The following is a 21,457-nucleotide window of genomic DNA, read 5'->3' as shown; positions in this document are numbered from 1 at the left end:
AGTAGATAAGTGCAGGGGAAAAAATTAATAAAAACCAGGAAATCTAGTACCCAGAATAGGAAATTACTAATACTTTGCCATTTTTGCCTTTTGTTTTGTTTTGGCTTTTAAAGTTTTTATTTAGTTCCAGTTAGTTAATATATGGCAGATCGGCATGGAGCCTGACGAGGCAGCTGACGACGATTTTTGCAAATGGTACTTGTAGTTTGGGCTCCCGACATGGTGTGATGCAGTACAGGCTCGGGCTGGGATTGCGTGGTGAGGCGGGTGTGGAAGGGCTCTAAGAATGTGGCCACTTCATGGTTTGTGAAGACAGGATGCCGTTTCAGGCACCTTTTCAAAGCTCTGTTAAAAGCCACAGACAAAAATCATCGACGTGGGAGCAGGAGACCATGTCGATCTTGTGATCTAAGGATGTGCATAAGAATTACAGGAAGGGAACTGCCAGACATGGTATCCAGCCTATATTTTGAAGTTCCTGTTGCCAGGGAGATGTGTACAGCCCAGCTTAAAACTTTACGTTTTCATGGTACAGTATCTGTATCCCAACAGTAAAAAGTTTCTGTTACTGTGAACTTGCTTTTATTAAAAAAAAAAAATTTTAAGGTTTATATGTATTTTTGAGGCAGAGCATGAGCAGGGCAGGGGCAGAGAGAGAGGGAGACACAGAATCTGAAGCAGGCTCCAAGCTCCGAGCTGACAGCCAGAGCCTGATGCGGGGCTCGAACTCACGAACCACGAGATCATGACCTGGGCCGAAGTCGGACGCTCAACCGACTGAGCCACCCGGGCGCCCCTGTAAACTTATTTTTGCATAGTTACGTATTTCATACAAAGAATGTGAACCATACTATGAAATTATAGCTGCCTCTTTCATTGTGATATCAAAGCCTTAAAGTATTGTTCTGAGTAACACTGTCACTAATAGCCGTGACTGGACACTGATGAAAGTTCACAGATACTAAAAGTAAAGGGGAAAAATAGCAAGTCAGCTACATGATCTAAAGGCCTTTCCAAGTATTTAAATGTCTGTCGTGCCTGAAGTTGTGAGGGTTTTATGTAATTACTGTCATTACTGTGAGAAACTATGGAACAAGAGACTTTATTCCTCTCCATAGTGAATTTTTAGTCTTCATTTAATTTAAATAGAAGTTTAGTGGCAAGAAACCTACAGATAGTGTAAGTTTCCAAAAACGTAGTTCCGTTCCTTCAGAGATAGATGCATCCCTAGCTGATGCTGTCAAGGCAGGAAACATGGGTAATCCCACCATTGACTACAGAATGAATGCTTTGTATGGATTATGAAGTAGCAGCACATTGTATTGGGTTTGTTACCGTGCCCCATCAGAACGGGGATGGAGGGGTGGGGAGGCCTGGACAGGGGTACGGAGGGCGACCTCTGTAGCAGTGGAGAGGGCTGGTGGGCTCCACCGTGGCTCGTGCTCTGGCATGTGCTTGTCCTGCTCTGGTCTCAGACACGGTGTTCAGTCTCTCTCAGCCTTGTTTCCTCACTTGTAAAATGAGGGCTTCCATAGCACATCTTGGAAGAGTTTCTCTGTAAGGGTTAAAGAAATGTTGGTACGTTCTGATCTAAGCATGGTGCCTGATGTGCAGCAAATCCTTAATAAAAGTCAGCTTATAGCACAAATATCCAAACAGGGAAGAAGTTTCATTAGTTAACCTAGAGAAACCAAGAATTCAGTTACTTTAAAAAAAAAACATACTACTAGGTTAGAACTGATAATCGGAACTTTTTAGCAGATTAAAAATTTTTTCATCCATTTTCCGACAGCTTCATAGTATCTACAACCATAAGTGGTATTTTGATAATGTGAGTTAATTTGTCTTATGTCATTCATTATACAATGCAGATAGTAATTTAAAATAATATTTGAGGTAATCTCCTTGGGTCCTTGGCATGTTTGTGATCTGAACAGAAAATTACAACATAAAATTCCATTTCCAGAGAGTTTTTTTTTTTTTCTTCCAAACTTATTACTTCCTGGAATCTAAAAAATCTAAAAAATTCTGGACAGATGGCTCTCTGAGGACTTTAGTTTAGAAAATACAGCTGACCCTTGAACAACAAGAGGATGGGGGTGCCAGCTCCCCCCCCAGTCCTAACTCACCTATGACTTTTGACTCCCCCAAAAGCTTAACTATAGCCTTTCTAATAATGTAAAGTTAACTCCTGCTTTGTATGTTACATGTATTATATGCTGTATTCTTACAGTAAAGGAGGAGAAAATACATTTACAGCCCTGTCCTATGTCAAAACAGTCTGTGTATGAGTGGACCCCTGCAGTTCAAGCCAGTGTTGTTCAAGAGTCAACTTTAACAGGTCTACAATTTTACTATAAATTCAGAATCTTTTCCTTTCCTTCTCTGGTTACAGTGTGCCTAATAAAATACTTGAACTAAATGAGTGATGAGGACATACCTTATAAGTTACACTGTATCTTACTGGCATATTTGATTTATTAAAAGCAATCTTAATACAGTTATAATAATGAGTTTTAATTAAGCAATATGTTACCAACCAAGAGGAGATGGCTAATAAAGGCCTAGCAGCAAGTTTTCACTAACACTGTTTTTAGCGTCATAACTGTTTACAGGTGCACATCTCGGTGGTGTTGAGTGCATTCATACTGTTAGGCAGCATCACTACCAATAAGTGTTCTTTTGCCAGTTCATCCTATCTTCGTACATAGGCAGGAGAAGGAAAATGTATATAAATCAATGGTCTTACACTAGTCCGCACTGTGTGCTCGGCACAGAGTGTGCTGCCCCTCCCCAGGGCCTATGCAGACTGTGACCGCACTCACTGGAAGCGGGGTTTTGCTAGGATTTGCACGGTTGGCCTGCCAGAGGAAAAAGTAGCGGGGCGGTCTGTGTCAACAAGGCTGAATCTCCGCTGCAGGTGGCCAGGGGCCCCGGGAGCCGGCAGGGAGCTAGCTACAGGCAGGAAGGAAGCACACCATTCTGAGCTCATTTGCCATCAGGTTACCGAGCCATTTGATTCCGCGTGTGTTCAGAGCCTTCAGGATTGACAGATGTGCAGACAGAGCCAGATTAGATTCTGCCTCTTTTTATTGGACTTACCCTGAATTGTAGGGTGTCTTTGTAGACCGGATTGCCAGAGATAACCAGGGAACCTCTTTAAAAGTGGCACCTGATCCCCTGCAGTCATGGAGGGGATTATAGGAGAATGGGAACGTGTGTGTGAACCACACTGACGCTTAATTACGTCTCATGTTAAGAGCAGCCTGAATCAGTTTTCTTGTATCCAAGGGATAAACAGATTATTTAAGGAGGAAAAAAAAAATACCAACAGGTCACAAATTCGTTCCAGGTAGTCAGCACTGTTAGTGACACAAATGTGTCTCAAAAACAGGTTTTCAAAAGTGTAGTTTACTTTGGTAGGGGGCCTAACGAAGCACTGGTGTCAGATGAGACGCTGTGGACGTAATATTCACAGACCCTTGCTGGCAGGTCACGGCTCCAGCTGTCAGCGTATTTAATCTGGAAAGCCTGTGGCCTCACGTGCACAAGCGAGTTCCAAGTCTGCACTTGTGGTTTGTGTGTGTGCAGCGTGCTTCCCTCGACCCTTTGGAACAGTCATGAGGCCGGTGTTTGTGACACTCCGTCCCTGCTGGCCGGAGTGGGGGGCAGGGGGAGCTGACCCGGCACACATTTAAACAGGAGACAGACAAGAATCAGTCTCTCGCTGCTTGTGTGCTGTTCCTCACTTGTCCTGGCTGCTCCAGAGAGCGTCTCCCTAACTGTGGCTCGTGCACCTTGCTGTTTTTGGTCTTGTTTGTGACATTCCCTCTGCCAGTAGCTCCTCTTACGGGGCCTGGTACACGTCGTCCTTGTCCTTCAGGCCCGGCCGCAGCTGTCTTCCTCTCAGGAGCACCCCGTCCCTTCACAGTTGTGACAAACCCAAAGAGCCTTCATGGCAGAGGCTGTGTGGGTGCAGGTGCCATCCTAGAACTAGGATGCTTGCACCCGGGACTCGGGCCCCTGATTCATAGCTCTTACCCAGCGCATCTGGGCAGCGTCTCCTCCAGCAGTCCAGTGAGGCCAGAACATGGTAGCGGCCCCGTGCGTTATTGGAGGAGCTGCAGTGCCTTCTGCTGGCACACGGTGGAGTCCAGTTGGGTGACTGGTGCCCAGGGAAACTTTCTCGAGAACTAAATCAAGTTTTACATCCAGTACTTTTGGGTCAGTACCACACATAATGCAGAGAACCTTACGCTCCTACCTGAGCACCTGGCTGCTGAACAGTAGATGCTGCGAGTCTGAATGTGATGAAACGTAACATGGGGAGGCAGCGTTTGCCCTCATCTCGTGCACACGTATCTGCAAACACACACACCTGTAGTTGTGGTCTGCACAGAGCGAGTCTTGAGTAACGGAGTGGCAATGGGAGGAGACTCTGGAAAAAGGACTTAGGAACAGGCTAACTGGGTTGAAGAAGGCCGTGATGGTGCTGAGGGGTTTTGAGGTATTTGAGAGTCGGCCCTGTTCCGAGAACCTTGTCCCCTCCTTCCTCCTCCATGTGGGTCTCCCACTCACCCCCGGCCATCACAGAATCTCCCAAGGCCTACTTTGCAGTGGGGAGAATCTGCTGCCGTTTTGGGAATTTCTAACTGTATCTCTGCGGTTACTTGAAGGGCCTGGATTCCCTCTGAGAACATCCAGGACATCACGGTCAACGTCCACCGGCTGCATGTGAAGCGCAGCATGGGCTGGAAGAAGGCCTGTGACGAGTTGGAGCTGCACCAGCGCTTCCTTCGCGAAGGAAGGTTCTGGAAGTCTAAGAATGAGGACCGAGGAGAGGAGGAGGCAGAGTCCAGCATCTCCTCCACCAGTAACGAGCAGGTGGGTGTCCCCATCAGTCACGGTGAGCGTGAGCGCTGCCGGTGCACGTTCCGACGGTTCTCCTTCCTTTCGTACAAAGGGGTAACGGGCTCTGCCAAAGGTATCAAAACCAGTTCAGGCAGACAGATAAGCAACCCTGATCCTGCCTCTCTTCCGTAGGCACATTAGTGCCCACCACCACACCTGTGCGGGAGTTCCGTGGGTGGTGACCACGTGGCCGCAGGTGTGCCAAATGCAAAAGGGGGCGGGTTACTCGCTTCTTCCCTGTGGGCCATGGCCAGTGTTGTCAGCACAGAAGTGTTTCACAGCATCTGGAGTAATGTGCTGTTGTTTTTATGATGCCCACAGCTAAAGGTCACTCAAGAACCAAGAGCAAAGAAAGGACGACGTAATCAGAGTGTGGAACCCAAAAAGGAAGTAAGTGGCCCGCCTTGCAGTGTCCAGGTGGCACTGCAACAGGAAGTATCTCCCAAGTTATGGTCAAGACAGTTGGCTCCAACGTACGGCACTTGTGAAAAGGCACTGCCGTCAGATAACATCAACCAGGTTGGAACCCGTCTTCTATCAGTAGAATAAGCCACACACAAACCAGAAGTCTCCTATCTCAGACCAAGTCTGGCTAAGTGGGAGGGCACTTGGCTGCATTTCCTGCAACTCTGCTGGTTTTCTAGTAGCATGATTAAAAACAAAGCACTTGTCCACTACATCAATTGGGTCAACATTGAAAAACTGGAGGAAACGAGGGTTAAGCTCAGCCTTTTAAAATGATACAGTCTGTTAATGCTCTAAATCCAAGGATTAATCTTAGCACAATTCCAAATACTTAGTGAGAAGTGGTTTAGAATTTTAGGATATCTGTTAATGATCTAGTCCAAAGAAGGGAGTCTAAACTGATAATGGTTTAAGTTTTAAATATTTTTGCTTAGGCTACCTGAAAAGCAAAAGACCCAGAGTATTATATGCAATGACATTATAAATGAAGATCCTATTTAGAATTACCGTCTCTATTAATTGAATGGAAGTTTTGAGGGTTTAATTGTGGTAAAATCTGCATAACAGAATTTCCCACCTTAATTCCAGGTTTCTTAACCGTAGTTTATTACGTGGCTATTTATGTGTATCGCTATGTTTTTATCCTAACAGAGCTTGTTCTTGAACTGGCGGACTGGTGGCTTTGTTTCACATCTGAGCACTGTCCTTACCCTTTAGGAACCAGAGCCTGAAACTGAAGCCGTGAGTTCCAGCCAGGAAATCCCCACGATGCCTCAGCCAATCGAAAAGGTTTCTGTGTCCACTCAGACCAAGAAGTTAAGTGCCTCTTCACCAAGAATGCTGCACCGAAGCACACAGACCACCGGTGATGGAGTGTGTCAAAGCATGTGCCACGACAAATACACTAAGATTTTCAATGACTTTAAAGACCGAATGAAGTCTGACCACAAGCGAGAAACAGAAAGAGTTGTACGAGAAGCTCTGGAAAAGGTAAAGCCCCCCCCCACTCCCTCCCCCCCCAACGAGGACCCTGAGTGTGACGAGAGTTTTCCCGTGGTGGGTTATTAGCAGCTTTCACGTGGGCATCCTCCAGGCTGCTCCTTTGTAAAGCCAGGAACATAATAAGACACCTTTGATAACATTTCAGTTAATAGTAATAACTTGTGTTTCTTCATCGAAGGCGTTGGGAGCTCTTGATGGGTTGGAGGGAAGAGGGGTATCCTCGAAGTAGACGCGGTGTTAGGGTTCTCTTCGGGGTGATGGTCCGTGTGAGCTGAGGGCAGACTGTTACGGGCTGACCCTTTCATTTCAGCTCCGTTCCGAAATGGAAGAGGAGAAACGACAAGCTGTAAATAAAGCTGTAGCCAATATGCAGGGTGAGATGGACAGAAAATGTAAGCAAGTAAAGGAAAAGTGTAAAGAAGAATTTGTAGAAGAAATCAAGAAGCTAGCAACACAGCACAAACAACTGATTTCTCAGACCAAGAAGAAGCAGTGGGTAAGTATCCGTGTTTTTCTGAAAATGTACCACCCAGTGTACTGTAGATGTGATGAAAATCCGTTCAGGAAGACATATGTGGAATGTGCAAAGTCCATACCTGAAGTAAGATCAAATGTGAAATTACCAGCTTTAATTACTTTTAAAATTCTTATTGAAAAGTCCTCTCATCTGTGAAGCCACATGACGAGTATTGCTCAGGATTATTTTGTTAAATTGGGATTGTGAAGTGTCAGTACGAATTCAGCGCATCTAGTTCACGTGACATGTCCGCTGTGCGGGGAATGTATGTGGACAAGCTGGCCGGCTCTTCCGTCTGCCTGCAACTCCTGGTAGCAAACCTCTCGGTTGTGAGACTATAAATGTCAGCATCCCAACGGCAAGCTAAAGATTTTCACATTTTGCTGCCCAACGTTTATCCATTAGACTCTTTTCAGTCGATTTACTTTTTGATCGTAACAGCTCACTGGTCTGTAACTCCACTTAGAATCTGACGAATTGTCCCCTTTCACAGTGTCCTGTTTGTCACTCTCGTCTTCCCCTAGAACAGGAGCTCTGGGCGCATGTGTCCACCCATCTCAGCTAACTGGTGGTGGAAACGTTTTACTCCCAAAAACTCATCACTTGTTTTTTAATTTTTTTTTAATGTCTATTTATATTTAAGAGACAGAGACAGAGTGCAAGTGGGGGAGGGGCAGAGAGAGCGGGAGACCCAGAATCCAAAGCAGGCCCCAGGCTCCAGTGGGTTTGAACCCACACACTAAGATCATGACCTGAGCCGAAGTCAGATGCTCAGCCGAGTGAGCCACCTACGCGCCCCTAGCTTGTTCTTTTTAATAAGTAACTGTAAGAAGTTTTGTGATTCTTCATTTGATCCAGACTACATTTTTTAAAGTATAATTTATTGTCAAGTTGGCTAACATACAGTGTATACAGTGTGTTCTTGGTTTGGGGGGTAGATTCCCATCTCTTACATACAACACCCAGTGCTCATCCCACCATTTTCTGAAGAGGGTCTTTACATTACAGTAAATGTTTCCTCAGAAAAGTAAACATTATAAATACTCTGATAAAGAAAAAGGGGAACTTGACGTACATTTCAGGAGAATCTGTAAAGATGACCTGATAGGAAAAGCAGATGAATGAGATAAGTATCACTAGATGGGAATGAAGGTGTGCTCAAAATAATGGCCAGCACGAAGCCCCAACACTACGTCCATGATTCTATCTTCATGCAAAGACTAGAGAAAGCTAGAAAGTGGGCAGTAGATATATGGGAAGAACCCCCATAAGTTTACTAAAGGATCAAAATGGGAGAGGAGGCTGGAGTAGGGAATGAGGACACTGCTTTTTCTAGCATGTTCCAGCTGTGAACGAGCAGAAGCTGTGCTGTTAGACCTGCTGTTTATCTAAGTCCACGCGGAAATAATGCTATGCAGTATTTCCTTTCTCAGGGATGAATGGTGCTCTGCTGTGTGTACGCACATACTGCATCTTCTCTGTTCACCCATTCGTGGATGGACACTTAGTGAATGCGGGGCTATGGGTATCTTTTCAGTATCTGGATTTCATTTCCTTTGGACACATACCCATACGTGGGATTTGCTGGATCAAAGAGTAGTTTTGTTTTTTTTATTGGTCGAAGAGCCTCCACACTGTTCTCCAAAGCACCTGCAACACTTTGCATTCCCACCAGCAGTGCACGAGGGTTCCCCTTTCTCTGCATCCTCGCCAACACCTATTGATTCCTGAGTTAATTTTAGCCACTCTGACAGGTGTGAGGTGGCATCTCATCGTGGTTTTTATTTGCATTTCCCAGATGATGAGAGACAGGGACCTGCATAGATCTTTAGAATTTTTTTAAATTAGGTGATTGGTTTTTTTCCATTGAGTTGTAGGAGTAGTTTATTTGGGGCCTGAACCACATATGTCAGATACAGGATTTGCAAATATTTCTGTGTCCACTTGTTTAGTTTTACTTTTGTTGCCTGTGCTTTTGGTGTCAGATCCAAAAAAAATCATCGCCAAGACTGATGTCAAGGAGCTTTATTGCCTGTTTTCTTCTAGGAGGTTTATGGCTTCAGGTCTTACATTCAAGTCTTTAATCCATTTTGAGTTAACTTCAGAGTTTGAGCAACGAAAGTGCATCTAGTTTCATTCTGCTGCACGTGGCTGTCCAGTTTTCTGCCTTTCATTGACGAGACTGCCTTCTGTTCTCTTCCACCCCTTTGTTGTAAACTCATCAAGCGGACAGTGCAGGTTTATTTCTGGGCTCTCTGCTCCACTGAGCTGTGCATCTGTTTTCATATCAACACCAGATTGCTTTCATTTATACCCATTTTTTAAATGAGGAATTTTATGAGCTTATGAGATTATGAACACAGTGACTAAAGAAACACTCTGCTTGTCATGTCTGGTAGAAGGGTAGATACAATTAAATCTCACATTACAAAATAATAGAACATTGCTGGACAGAAAGTATGTAGGTATGCCAAAGTATTTCAGATGCCAGAAAATGGATGTTAAGATGAGATACTAACAACAGAATGTAGTACGGATAGTACACTCTTGGAGTACACCCACAAAGAAAGGGAGAGATCAAGAATGAAGGAGTGCACGCCTAAATAAATGTCAGGGTACTTGAGAGAAAGGATGGCTCTGCTTAAGACACGATTTAAAGGTGGGGAAATGAAAAGAAGTTAAAACACCTGGTCGAGGGGCGCCTGGGTGGCGCAGTCGGTTAAGCGTCCGACTTCAGCCAGGTCACGATCTCGCGGTCCGTGAGTTCGAGCCCCGCGTCGGGCTCTGGGCTGACGGCTCGGAGCCTGGAGCCTGTTTCCGATTCTGTGTCTCCCTCTCTCTCTGCCCCTCCCCCGTTCATGCTCTGTCTCTCTGTCCCAAAAATAAATAAAAACGTTGAAAAAAAAAAAAAAACACCTGGTCGAGACTCACATGAGTAATTAGCACATGCCCAGGATTTAAACTCAGGTGGGATTCATTTCGTTTCCAAAATTAAAACATGCTGTCCATGCTTTTCTAATAGTAACTTTACTGAAATTGCAGTAAGGATCACAGGAGACATCTCAAAAGATTGATTTTGATAAGAAAGTACAGCGTATGCAATGAGGAAGAACGAGGGTAGAATCTTAGGTACCACAATGTAGACTGCTCCGCCTGGTCCCATCCCTGGGACTCATCTACCTTTATAGGTCATTCTGTCTGTATGGACCACCTCCAGGTGCCGACACCAAGTGCATCCTTCTCTTCCTTGCCAGTACTGGTTCACCCTCCCTGTGTGTGTCTGGGGTCTCACTTTTCTGTTGCCAACTCAGCTTGAAACTGTAGTGTTTATGTTCCCCGAGTCCAAACAGCCCAAACTAGATGAATTCTTCACCTTTGTGTAGACCAGTTTTTCACCCTCAGTTCTGTTCACATTTGGGCCAAGAATTTCTTGTACACAGGCTGCCCTGTGTACCATAGACGTTCAGCAGCATCCCCAGTGTCCTTCCCCGGGCACCAGGAGTACCTGTTCTCCCCACCCAGGTTGTGACAATCGAAATGTCTCCAGATGTTGCCCAATAAGATGAAGGCTGAGAACTGAGCGCTAGTTTCGGGTCAAAAGTGACCTTGATAATAGCATATCCAGTGGAGAGATACAAGTGAAAGAGTGCCTTCGGACTAAGAAAGAAAGGAAAGAGAATAATTGGAAGTAGGAAGTTTGGCAATTCTTGCAAGGAGTTTGTGAAGGGGAAGCAGAAAAATGGGGGGGTCGATTGAAAGAGATGTGAGATGGAGTATTTTTTAACTGTGCTTAAACACACATAACAGTGAAGATGGTAAATTTTAAGTGTACGCTTCAGTGGTATTAAATATACTCCTGTCGTACAACTATTACCACAACTTTTTTACCTTGTAAAGCGGAAACACTTTACCTGCTAAATAACTCACGCCCTGCTCCTGGTAACCACCATTCTGTTTTGTCTTCACGACTGCGACCATTCTAAGTATCTCTTGTAAGTGTGAGCAAATATATTTGTCTTTTTATAACTGGCTATTTCACTTAGCATTATGCCATTAAGATTCATCCCTGTTGTGGCACAAGGAAGGTATCTTTTCTTTTCCGGGGTAAATAACGTTACACTGTGCATATGCACTGCACTCAGCTGTGCGTGTACTTGTTGATGGACGCTGGGGTTGCGTCCATGTGTTTGCTGTTGTGACTAATGCTGCTATGGACATGGGTGGACACATCGTTTTGAGACCTTGCTTTCAGTTGTTTTGGGTATGTAGCCAAAGTGGGGCTGTGGAATCTTATGGTAATTCTGTTTTTAAGTTTTTGAGGAAATACTCTGCTGCTTTCCACAGCAGCCATACTATTTTACACTCTTACCAACAGTGCACACATGGGGTTTCAAATTCTCTCCAAGATAGTAGCCATTCTGACAGGTGCGAGGCAGTATCTGATTGTGGCTTTGATTTACATTTCCCTGATGATCAGTGACATTCAGCATCTTTTCATGCTTATTAGTGGTCATTCTTGTATCTTTGGAGACCTGTCTCTTCAACTTCTTTGCCCATTTTTGAATCAGGTTGGTTGGTAGTTTCACAGGTTTTGTATCTCTTCTGGATGCAATTGCTCACCAGATCCACGATTCACAAATATTTCCTTTCAGTCTGGGAGTTGCCTTTCTACTCTGTAGACCGTGTCTCCTGTCGTACAAAACTTGAGAATTTTTATGAAGTCCACTCTCTTTTTTCTCTTTTGTTGCCTGTGTCCTTGGTCACATCCAAGAAATCATTGCCAAATCCAGTGTTGTGAAGCTTTGTGCTGCATATTCTTCCAAGAGTTTTACTGTTTGGGGCCTTACATTTAGGTCTTTGACCGATTTCGAGTTAATTTCTGTATATGCTGTTAGGGAGGTGCCCAGCCGCCTCCTTTGGGTGTGGAGATGCGGTTTTCCCGGCTGTGTTGCTTGAAAAGACCGGGTTCCCCATTGAGAGGTCCTGGCCCCCTTGTCAGAAACCCTTTCGCTGTGTATGTGAGGGTCTCTTCCTGGGCTCTCTCTTCGATTGCATTAGTCTGTATGTCTGGTTATGCCAACGCCACGTGGTCTGCCTACTCTAGCTTTGTGTAGTAGGTTTGAGATGAGGAAGTGTAAGTCCTCCAGTTTCTCCTTAGTTTTCGATGATCTGGGTTATTTAGGGTCCACCGAATCTGTAGATTGCTTTGGGTAATATGGACATTTTGACGATACATGAATTCTTCCAGTCCACAAACATGGGATGTGTTTCCACTTACGTCTTTACTGTCTTTCAGCCGTGTTTGGCAGTCTTCATCGTGCAAGCTTTTCTCCTCCTTGGTTAAGTCTGTTTTTTATTTTAGTTGTCTTTGATTTGAAACAGAATTTTTTTCATGGTTTCCTTTTGAGATTGCTCATTGTTCCTGTTAGAAATGCAGCTGATTTTAGGACCTTCCATCCTCCTCCTTTGCTGAATTCATTTGTTCTCATAGCTTTGATGTGGAGTCTTAGGCATGGAAAACTCTAAAGATGGAGCCATATACAAACCAGGTAAGTTTAGTTCTTTTCAAGTAGGGGTGTCTCTCTTGTTTGCCTGATGCTGTGGCTATACTTCCTGTAGTTGAATACAGGTGGTTAAAAGTGAGTGCCTTCTTGCCTTATTCCTGACTTTAGAGGAAAACTTTCAGTCTTACTGACTCTGATGTTTGCTGTGGGTTTTTCATATGGTGGCAGTTTCCTTCTATTCCTCTTCTGCTGAGTGATTTTTATCATGAAACGGTGTGTTGCATTTTTGTCTGATGCTTTTTCTACATTAGCTGAGATGATCATGTGTTTTTTTTTCCTCATTATGTTGATGTAGCATATTACACTGATCAATTTGGTGGTGTATAATCCTTCTATTCTCCTGAATTCCATTTGCTAATATTTTGTTGAGGATTCTATCCCAGTGTCCATAAGCCATGTTGATCTATAGATTTTGTTTCTTGTAGTGTGTCTGTCTGCCTTTGATATCTGGGTTATGCTGCATTCATAGCATGAATTTAGGGAAGCGTTTCTGGGGTGTCTGGGTGGCTCAGTCAGTTGAGCATCTGACTTCAGCTCAGGTCATGATCTCGCAGTTCTTGAGATCGAGTCCTGCATCAGGCTCTGTGCTGACAGCCCAGAGCCTGGAGCCTGCTTTGGATTCTGTTTCTCCCTCTCTCTGCCCCTCCCCTGTTCATGCTTGCTCTCAAAAATAAATAAACATTAAAAAAAATTTTTTTTTAATAATAAAGGAAGTGTTTCTGCCTCTTTGCAGTTTTTGGAAAAGTTTGGGAAGAATTGCTATTAATTCTTGTTTAACTGTGTGCTAGTATTTAGCATCACCAGCAAATCCAGTGCTTTTTTTTTGAGATTTTTTCATTAATAATTCAGTCTGCTTAAATTTGAGTTAGTCTTTAGTAGGTCTTGTGCTTCTGGGAGTTTTTCTCATTTTATCCAGGTTATTCAGTTTTCTGATGTGGAATAGTTAATGGTACTCTTAGAATCCTTCATATTTCTGTAGAATCCGCAGTAAGGTTCCCACTTTCCTTTCTGATCTTAGGAATTTGAGTTCTCTCTCTTCTTAGTCCATCTAGCTAAAGATTGTCCATTTTGTCAATGTTTTCAAAGAACCATCTTTGGATTTCATTGATTTTTGTCTGTTTTTCTGCTCTAATTTATCTCTGCTAAACTCTTTATTATCACTTCACCTTGTAGGACTTCACCTGAGTATTTCTTGCAGGGCAGGTCACAAGTTCCCTCAGGTTTTGTGTATCTGGGAATGTTAAAATTTATCCTTCGCTTTTACAAGGACAGTTTTTCTGAATATAGGATTCTGCATTGACAGTATTCTCTTTTAGCACTTGGAATGTATCAGTCTTCTGGCCTCCTGGTCTGGTAAGAAATCTGGTGGTGATATACTGATGATCCTTTGACATGTGACAGTTTGTTTCTTTGTACTGCTTTCATGATTCTCTTTTAATTGGGCTTTTGAAAATTTGGAGAAAATGTGTCTTGATGTGTGTCTCATTGAGGTCATCTGACTTGGAATTTGTTGAGTTTCTTGGATATTTACGTTCATATCTTTTATCGGATTGGCAAGTTTTCAGCCATTATGTCTTCACATTCTCTCTCCGCGTTCCTCTCTCCTCCTGGACTCCCATAAGGAGTGTCTTGGTGCATTGGATGGTGTTCCCCAAGGTCTTTCAGGTTCTGCTCATTCTTCTTCCGTCTTGTTAATTTTCCGTTGTCCTGTCTTCACTCAGATCTGTCTTTGAATTCCTCTAGAGAATCCGTGTTTTGCTTTAAAGGACTTTCCAGTTCTGGATTTTCTTTCTCATTTCTTTGTTTTTGAGCATGAGCGGGGGAGACAGGCAGGGGTGGGGGATGGGGCGAGTCTTAAGCAGGCTCCATGCTCAGCACAGAGCCTGACACGGGGCACAATGTCACAGGATCCTAGAGTTAAACCCTGTTAACTCTCTCCACATTTCTCTTTAACACTTGTCCTAAAGATACTCAAAGAATTAGATAACATCTCTGCCATTAAGGGCCTTTTCAGGGACAGCCTTTTTTTCTCAGTACGCCTTTGTTATTTTGTTGTTATGGTTGGACACTGGAAGCTAATAACGTGGTAACTCTAGAACTCCTTTCTCCCCTCTTCAGCTTCGCCGATTTTTATTGTAGGCTTTGTGCTGAGGATCAGTCTGAGGCATAAAGTTAAAGACTTTTTGGGTCTTTTCTGAGTGTTCCCTTGGACATGCACTCTCATGTGCAGTTAGTTTTACATATACGCTGTTGCCACCATGCAGCTGGTGGTGGGGGGCAGCGGCTAAAGTGCTAAGAGCTGAAATTGACTAAAATTAACCAGAATTTACTGTCCACAACTTACCCTGGGAATAGCCAGCCTTCAACAGACTCCATAGTTGCAAAATAGTTCCTGAAGACTGATTCTACCAATGCAGTTGTCCACGCGGGGAGAGATTCCTGGTGCTTCCTGCCTTGCCATCTTTCCAGAATCCTCTCTGTTTAGGTTTGTATGCTAATGGGAATGAGCAGTAGAGGTGCGAGGTTTATGTGCCAGGTAAGCTCACATTTGCTGCTGACTAAATGCTGCAGCTCCCATTGCCCTGTTGTTCCTGCCGTTCAGCTTGGTGCATAAAGCACACTTGATGTTCTTGGTGATAACGGCTGAAGGTTGAGCCACAAAAATCTTTAAAAGCAGAGCTTCGCAGGTCTCCAGTGTTAACCGCTCTCCGAGTTTAAACGCGGCCCTGATTTCTCGTCTGCAGTGCTACAACTGTGAGGAGGAGGCCATGTACCACTGCTGCTGGAACACGTCCTACTGCTCCATCAAGTGCCAGCAGGAGCACTGGCACGCCGAGCACAAGCGCACCTGTCGCCGGAAAAGATGAAGGCGGGTCTCGCGGAGCACCAGCGACGAGTACTCTTCTCAGACAAAGCGGTTTTTGTTTCCAAGAAGCCAAAATTGTTTAGAATTTGCTTCCCATTTTGCACCAGCCTTTAAACACTTTTCGTGAAGAAATTTTGCACAGTAGTTTAAATCTTTTGTTAATGCTCCTCCGGAGTTTTTCAGGGGGTAAAAGTAACATCAGTGGAGGGTATTATTTTAAATAAATTTTAATTGAGAATTTGTTGCATTTTCAGCAAATTTTAAAACATTTTTAGGTTTTACAGAGATTTTAACCTTTAAACAACAGATCTTTAAAAAACAACAGGTGAATACAAGTGAGTTTAACAAAGAAACATTTAAAATAGATCTGAATGTAAGAACTACAGAACTGTTTCAGAAATAAAACATACTACCTTGATGTGAAATTTATTTCTTAACCTTGTTGAGCTGGTTTTGTTCAGCTTAATTTACTGTTTAAAGGCATTATCTATCTATTGGTTATGCCAGTGGGTATATGATTGAATTTAGGGAACAGGGTTGACACAGCAGGTGCTAGTCCTGCGTATTTTTTCTTAAATATTTCCCAATTGTGTTTTTCATTATTTCTTTTCAATATATAACTTTTATAACAAATTATTAGCTTTGATCTTGTAGTTTAAAATTGCAGGGAACTGGGGTAATCTTTTACTGAGCTGGATCTTAGAGAAAATGAATATTTAAAATTTAAAGTTTGCACATTTCATCTTTGTCCTAACATGAGTGCTTGTAACAAGATAAACAAAAAATAAAAAGCCAAAAACTACCTTTCTCCATCCATGAAATTATAGACGAGGCATACAAATTTCTTTAATGCTTCCCTTCCCTCCCCAAATATCATCTGATTGCCTATTATCTGGTGTCACCTCGTATATTGTAAATTAATACTGAAAGGAAAGAAAGCACTTAAGTTTCACAGAGGCCGTTATGTTTGTAGTAATGGGTCATTGCCTACTAATGAACTCCATCACTGTACACAGAATGAAGAATAATGCATGTTAATTTTCTTGTATTAAAGATGCCGTGATTTGTAAAAAGTCTGTATTTTGCGGAATGTCTGGATTAAGAAGCATTACCAATAGGAATGGATCGATAGTTGAATAATGATTTTTTTATACATAGATATATAAAATACAGCCAGGAAAATGTTAAATTACTTTTTTTTAAAAAAAAAACCTCGCCATTTATGTTTTTCAAAGACTGATCTTAGACCAAGTCAAATTCCCATCTATCATTTAGTTATTTTTTAAGGTTAGAGAAATAATTTGTAAATATTTATTTAGACCTTTGATATTTATTAAAGCAATTACACACCATGGAAGTGAAAGAATCAGGAGGAAAACCTTTTAAAAAGTTTTCTCCAGGTTTGTCAGGGTCACTCTAAAGATGAAAATGTAACTAAGTCTTCTGTGAAAGAATCCTCCATCCGGTCCTGATGCTGTTGAGGTGGTGACACAAGCTAACGCAGGCTGCTGCACCTGAATTAGGCAGTGACTGGGCATCTTGTTCCCTCCCTGTCACTGTGATGCGTCCACATCGCCACGCTGCCGGTGCCGTGGTCTGAGTGAGATCGTAACTGAGAACACTTACCTTCTCTGATTGTTTTTCAAGTTTTAAAACTTCGATCCACCCCTATGAGAGCAAGTATTGTGGAAATATTTTTGGTGTAAAATCATTCCAGAGTATGTACTATTTACCTGATAGCTGCATGAAAGTAAGATTCGTGTTACTTTGGCTTTTTTGTCTCCGTTGACACGGTTGCAACATTTCCAAGTTACTACAGTGTGAAAACTGTGTGTTTAAAAAAAAAAAAAAAAACAAAATTAAAAAAAAGAGATTGTGGCCTGGTTTTGTAAAAGTTTTAGGTAAAATTACAACTGATTGTTTTAGGAATCACTATTAAAATTTTTTCTGCAAATCATAAAGCTATATCAAGGTGTTGAGCTTGGCCACTATGCACATTGTAATTACTCATTGTGGCTGTCCAGTTCTATGATGCATTCTGGCATTTTGTAAGCTGCTCTGACTAGCAATATATAGATTCATTTAATGTGTTAACATTGGTTAATAAATGTATTTAAAAAAACTGGCTTTAATACATTGTTGATCTCACCCATTCCCCTATACCGAAGCAGACATGGCCATCTGACATGGTAACCCTGTACTATGGGTTATCCCCTGGTGACTTCAACTTTCTGTGGACAGTGTCTTAAACATTCACTTACACATTTGAGTTGAGTTTACTCTATCAGTCCACAAAAAGACTGTAAATACTTGGACCAGTTCTTGAAACTTTTAGGTCTCATACAAAGCCCATTTTCTTACTTTTTATGCTGTAGGCTGAGCGTTCACTACATCTTGCTTCATACCCACCTGTGATGCCTGTGTCCATGCAGGTCGGTGTCACCCTCCTGACCAGACTGTGATGCAGTGTGGCTCAGCCCTTGTCTGTGCCTTCAGCACCTAATTCAGTGGTTCTCAGACTTCTGACGTGAGGATCACAAGAGAGCTCATCAGGACATTGCTGGGCCCCAGCACTTGCACTGCTCACAAGTTCCCAGGTGTCAGTGATGGGGTCATCCTTTCTTGAAAATATACCTGTGTTCACAGAACAGACTGCGTAAATTTTAGTATCTTACAGGTTTCTGGGGCCCATCTACAGGCTCCCCACCCCTGGAGGGATCCAGATCCCGCGGGTTAAGAATCTCAGATCTACGGGATTGGAGAGACAGAAGTCTGACAGGCAGGGAGACAACAGCAGTCCTGTGACTGTGACCTAAATCAGACCGTCTCACAGTCCACGTGCATGCAGATCACCTGGGAATCTAAACTGCAGAGTCTGACCCGGGGGATCTAGGGTCGGTGGAGCAGGTGTGGTGCCACTTTCGTACTTCAAGTGATGTTGATTCTGCTGCCCAGGGATCACAGCTGAAAGGTAGGACATTGAAGGGCACGTAAATTAACAAAACCACTACTGCGCTAAAAACCACAAAATAATGCTGTCAGATGAAAGCCTGTAACGGGCACATAGGTAATTTTAAATTATTTAATAACCATGTTTAAAAAAGGAGTAGGTGACAACTTAATCTAATATAGCCAAAATATTTCCGTATTTACTATACCCATTAAGGAGATATTTACATGCTTGTTTTGCACTAAGTGTTCAAAACCCAGTTGTGGATTTTAGGCCTTTAGCCATCCCTGTTTGGACTAGCCACATTTCATTCCCTGATGAATGATGACTGATGGCTGATGACTACCCTTAATGGACAGAGCAATCTGAAAGAAGGCCTCTGTCTTCCCGAGGGCGTGCCCCATCACTGCCTTACCCGTGGACAATCTTCACTAAGCACATGTGTATTAGAAGGCCTACGTGATACCGAGGAGCTGACAAGAAAATCTGTTTTTGCCAGAATTAGAGCTAAGGGTAGGTTCTTGGTTGTTTCAGAGTCTGAGATTTAGAGCTTAGAAATCACCCAGGCAACACCTTCTAAAGTGACATTTCAATTAGGCAGCTCTGGGAAGGCATCCTAGAAATCGCTATGGGTCTAAAGGGTGGTTTGAAAACTCTTACCCAATCTAACTTCTTAATCTCACACTGGAGAGAAAGCTGAGGCCCAGAATTGCTCAAAGTCAAGATCCACGTTCCTAATATCTGCCCCTTGAAGATTGTGGGTGGCTTAATAAAGTCGTGCAATGATAACAGCCCTACCTTCCAGGAACGGGGCAGAGTATAACCGAAGGTGTAGAATGCTAAGGGAACTCAGATGACACAGTGTAAACGTCATTAATTTAACAAATACTTGATCTACAGCATCTGTGTTAGATGCTGAGTATATAATAATGAGAAAAGACATTTCCTGTTCCCATGTAGTTTCTGATCTAGTGGGGGTATCGAATACATACAACGTTCTACTTATAAACCAGAGTTAGGTGCAGTGAAGAAAAAACAAGACTGTAGGATACACAGCACAAAACGTAGAAGGGGGACGAATTAGGGAAGGCTTAGAAATCTTAGGTGAGGAGTCAGCTAGAGAAGCAGCGTTACAGAAGAACCACTATCGATTTGGGGATGCCTCCTTTTTCTCCTTCGTATGTTTACTATGCACATTACTTTTAAGATCATAAAGTTATTAAAAGTCTTGCTGAAGGGGTCTACAGGGCTTTAAAAAGTTTTTTTTTTTTTCCTTCTGGGTGAAGAAAGAGATTTGATGTGGTTACGGACACCAAAGGACAGGAAGAGGGGTGACTGTTAACCACCAGAGGATGACCAAAGGATTACGTTCACAGTGACTAGAGGAGACAGGGGATGGTACAGGAAGTGAAGATCTGGGAACACGACACCTGAGAAGTTGGTTAATGAACGAGAAAAGAAAAACAGACGAGGTAGGTTAGGTTTAGGACAAGAAGAAGAAAGAACACTAAACTGATGTCAGCATCATGGTGGGTAAGATGTTCGACAAAGAATCAGACCTCTATCTGCCAACCAAAGTGCGCTTATGCCTGCTGTGGGATCCAGCACCATGTGTCCAGGACCCAAGAGAGTCTCATCCACCTGTGCATCCGATAATAGGCAGACACAGCTCCCTCTGAGCAGGAGGAGCAAGTGAAGCCAGCGGGGAGCAAGGATCTTGCCCCAACCCTTCTTGCCACAGTCAGAACAATACCTGGAGAGTGTTGACCCGGGCAGATTCCCCAGAATACAGAGCAACTGCAGACACCCAGGAACCCCGAAAGCACTTTGGTTCCCAGCTTCACACCTCGCCCCCGACTCCCCCCGCAAGGAAAGACGGCATGGGACTAACTGGAGGCCACAGTGACCTCTGCACAGGAGAGGAGGCACTCGGCCAGGGGAGCCTGGCCGCCCCAGTGTTGCGGGACTCAGCCGCAGAACCCGCAGTCCTCTGTGACTGGCAGGAGGAGGAGAGGAGGACGGAGGCAGAGAATGTCACAGGGCAGTGAGAGGATGCAGTTTCTGATGGCTGCGCTCAGCAGGAAGTCCAACCCGTAGCCTCTGGGGGCACCACACATGGGGACCTCTGCACCGGGTCCAGGGTACCCCCGGTGCCCCAGAGGGAAACCCACGCGACTCCCTGCTCTGCAGCCGCTCCTTGTGTTCCTGAGCTCAGCAGCCAGAGCAACCTCTGAGAGCAGAAAAGAGCCAGGCTGTGGGGCAAGGGAGAAAGCGCAAGCATCGCTCCCAGCGGAAAACAGGAGAGCGGTTTCCTTTCAGTAGCAAGATGAACTGTAAGAACCGAAGACGACACAGAGCTTACGAATTCTGCCACAAGAGGGAACGAGAAGAGTGGAACAGGTGTACCATCCAAAGTCAGAGATAACCCAGGTAATAACAGCGCTAACAACCAGAACTTACTGAAGGCAACTAGCAAACCTTTGAACAGGAGTCTCCTACTTCAAATGCAAGAGCAGCATTGCAAAAATACACGGAACATGAAAAAAATCAAGAAAACCATCAAAAGTTAACTCTCCAATAATCAAGCTTAAAAACGTGGAATTTGGTGATCTAGTTAATAAGTCAAAAAATAGCTGTTTTGAGGAAGCTCTAAGTGCTACAAGAAAACTCAGAAAGACAATTCAGTGAAATGGGGAAAAAAACACAAGTTTAAAATAAGATACTTCCCAAGGAGATAGGAATCACAAAAAAAAAAAAAAAAAAGAACCAAGTAGAAATTGTGGCTTGGAAGAACTCCACAAGTGAAATGAAAATGCAATAGAGCACATCTTCAGTAAAGCAAATGGCAGACAGAGTACGTGACTTATAGGATGGGAATTTTGAAACAACCTGATTAGCGGAGAATACAGAAAACAATGAAAAAGATTGAAGAAAGCCTATGTGTCTATGGGATTCAATAAGAAGAACAAATACTAGGGATGCGTGGGTGGCTCAGTTTGTTGAGCGTCCAACGTCTGCTCAGGTCACCATCTCCTGTTTCATGAGTTCGAGCCCTGCGTTGGACTCTGTGCTGACAGCTCAGAGCCTGGAGCCTGCTTCAGATTCTGTCTCCCTCTCTCTCTGCCCCTCCCCGCTCATGCTCTTTCTCTCAAAAATAAATAAACATTTTTTTAAAGAACAAA

The 21,457-nt window shown here is 43.5% G+C and overlaps 1 protein-coding gene and 1 long non-coding RNA gene across 12 annotated transcripts in view; one reads left to right on the top strand and one right to left on the bottom strand.

The window, feature by feature from the left end:
- ZMYND11 (zinc finger MYND-type containing 11) overlaps positions 1 to 17,447 on the top strand; it is a 136,214-nt gene extending 118,767 nt beyond the window's left edge. For all 11 annotated transcript variants that reach the window (XM_040451587.1, XM_040451589.1, XM_040451585.1 and 8 more), the window contains 5 exons: positions 4,677 to 4,884; positions 5,233 to 5,301; positions 6,094 to 6,366; positions 6,689 to 6,874; positions 15,204 to 17,447. In XM_040451587.1, coding sequence (XP_040307521.1) covers positions 4,677 to 4,884; positions 5,233 to 5,301; positions 6,094 to 6,366; positions 6,689 to 6,874; positions 15,204 to 15,326 — 859 coding nt within the window. In that variant the 3' untranslated portion in view covers positions 15,327 to 17,447. The remainder of the gene's footprint in view (positions 1 to 4,676; positions 4,885 to 5,232; positions 5,302 to 6,093; positions 6,367 to 6,688; positions 6,875 to 15,203) is intronic.
- On the bottom strand, positions 1,087 to 18,682 carry LOC121014917 (uncharacterized). The gene is made up of 3 exons (XR_005783511.1): positions 18,179 to 18,682; positions 17,735 to 17,959; positions 1,087 to 1,555 (listed from the first exon to the last, which is right to left on the bottom strand). It is a non-coding gene; the product is annotated as an uncharacterized LOC121014917 (long non-coding RNA).
- Between the last annotated feature and the right edge of the window lie 2,775 nt (positions 18,683 to 21,457).

This window comes from Herpailurus yagouaroundi, unplaced genomic scaffold, assembly GCF_014898765.1.
Source record: "Herpailurus yagouaroundi ecotype Mexico unplaced genomic scaffold, PumYag 203, whole genome shotgun sequence".
Taxonomy (NCBI): Eukaryota; Metazoa; Chordata; class Mammalia; order Carnivora; family Felidae; genus Herpailurus; species Herpailurus yagouaroundi.
Note: the sequence above shows the minus strand (reverse complement) of the source record. Positions and strands in the feature narration are given on the sequence as shown.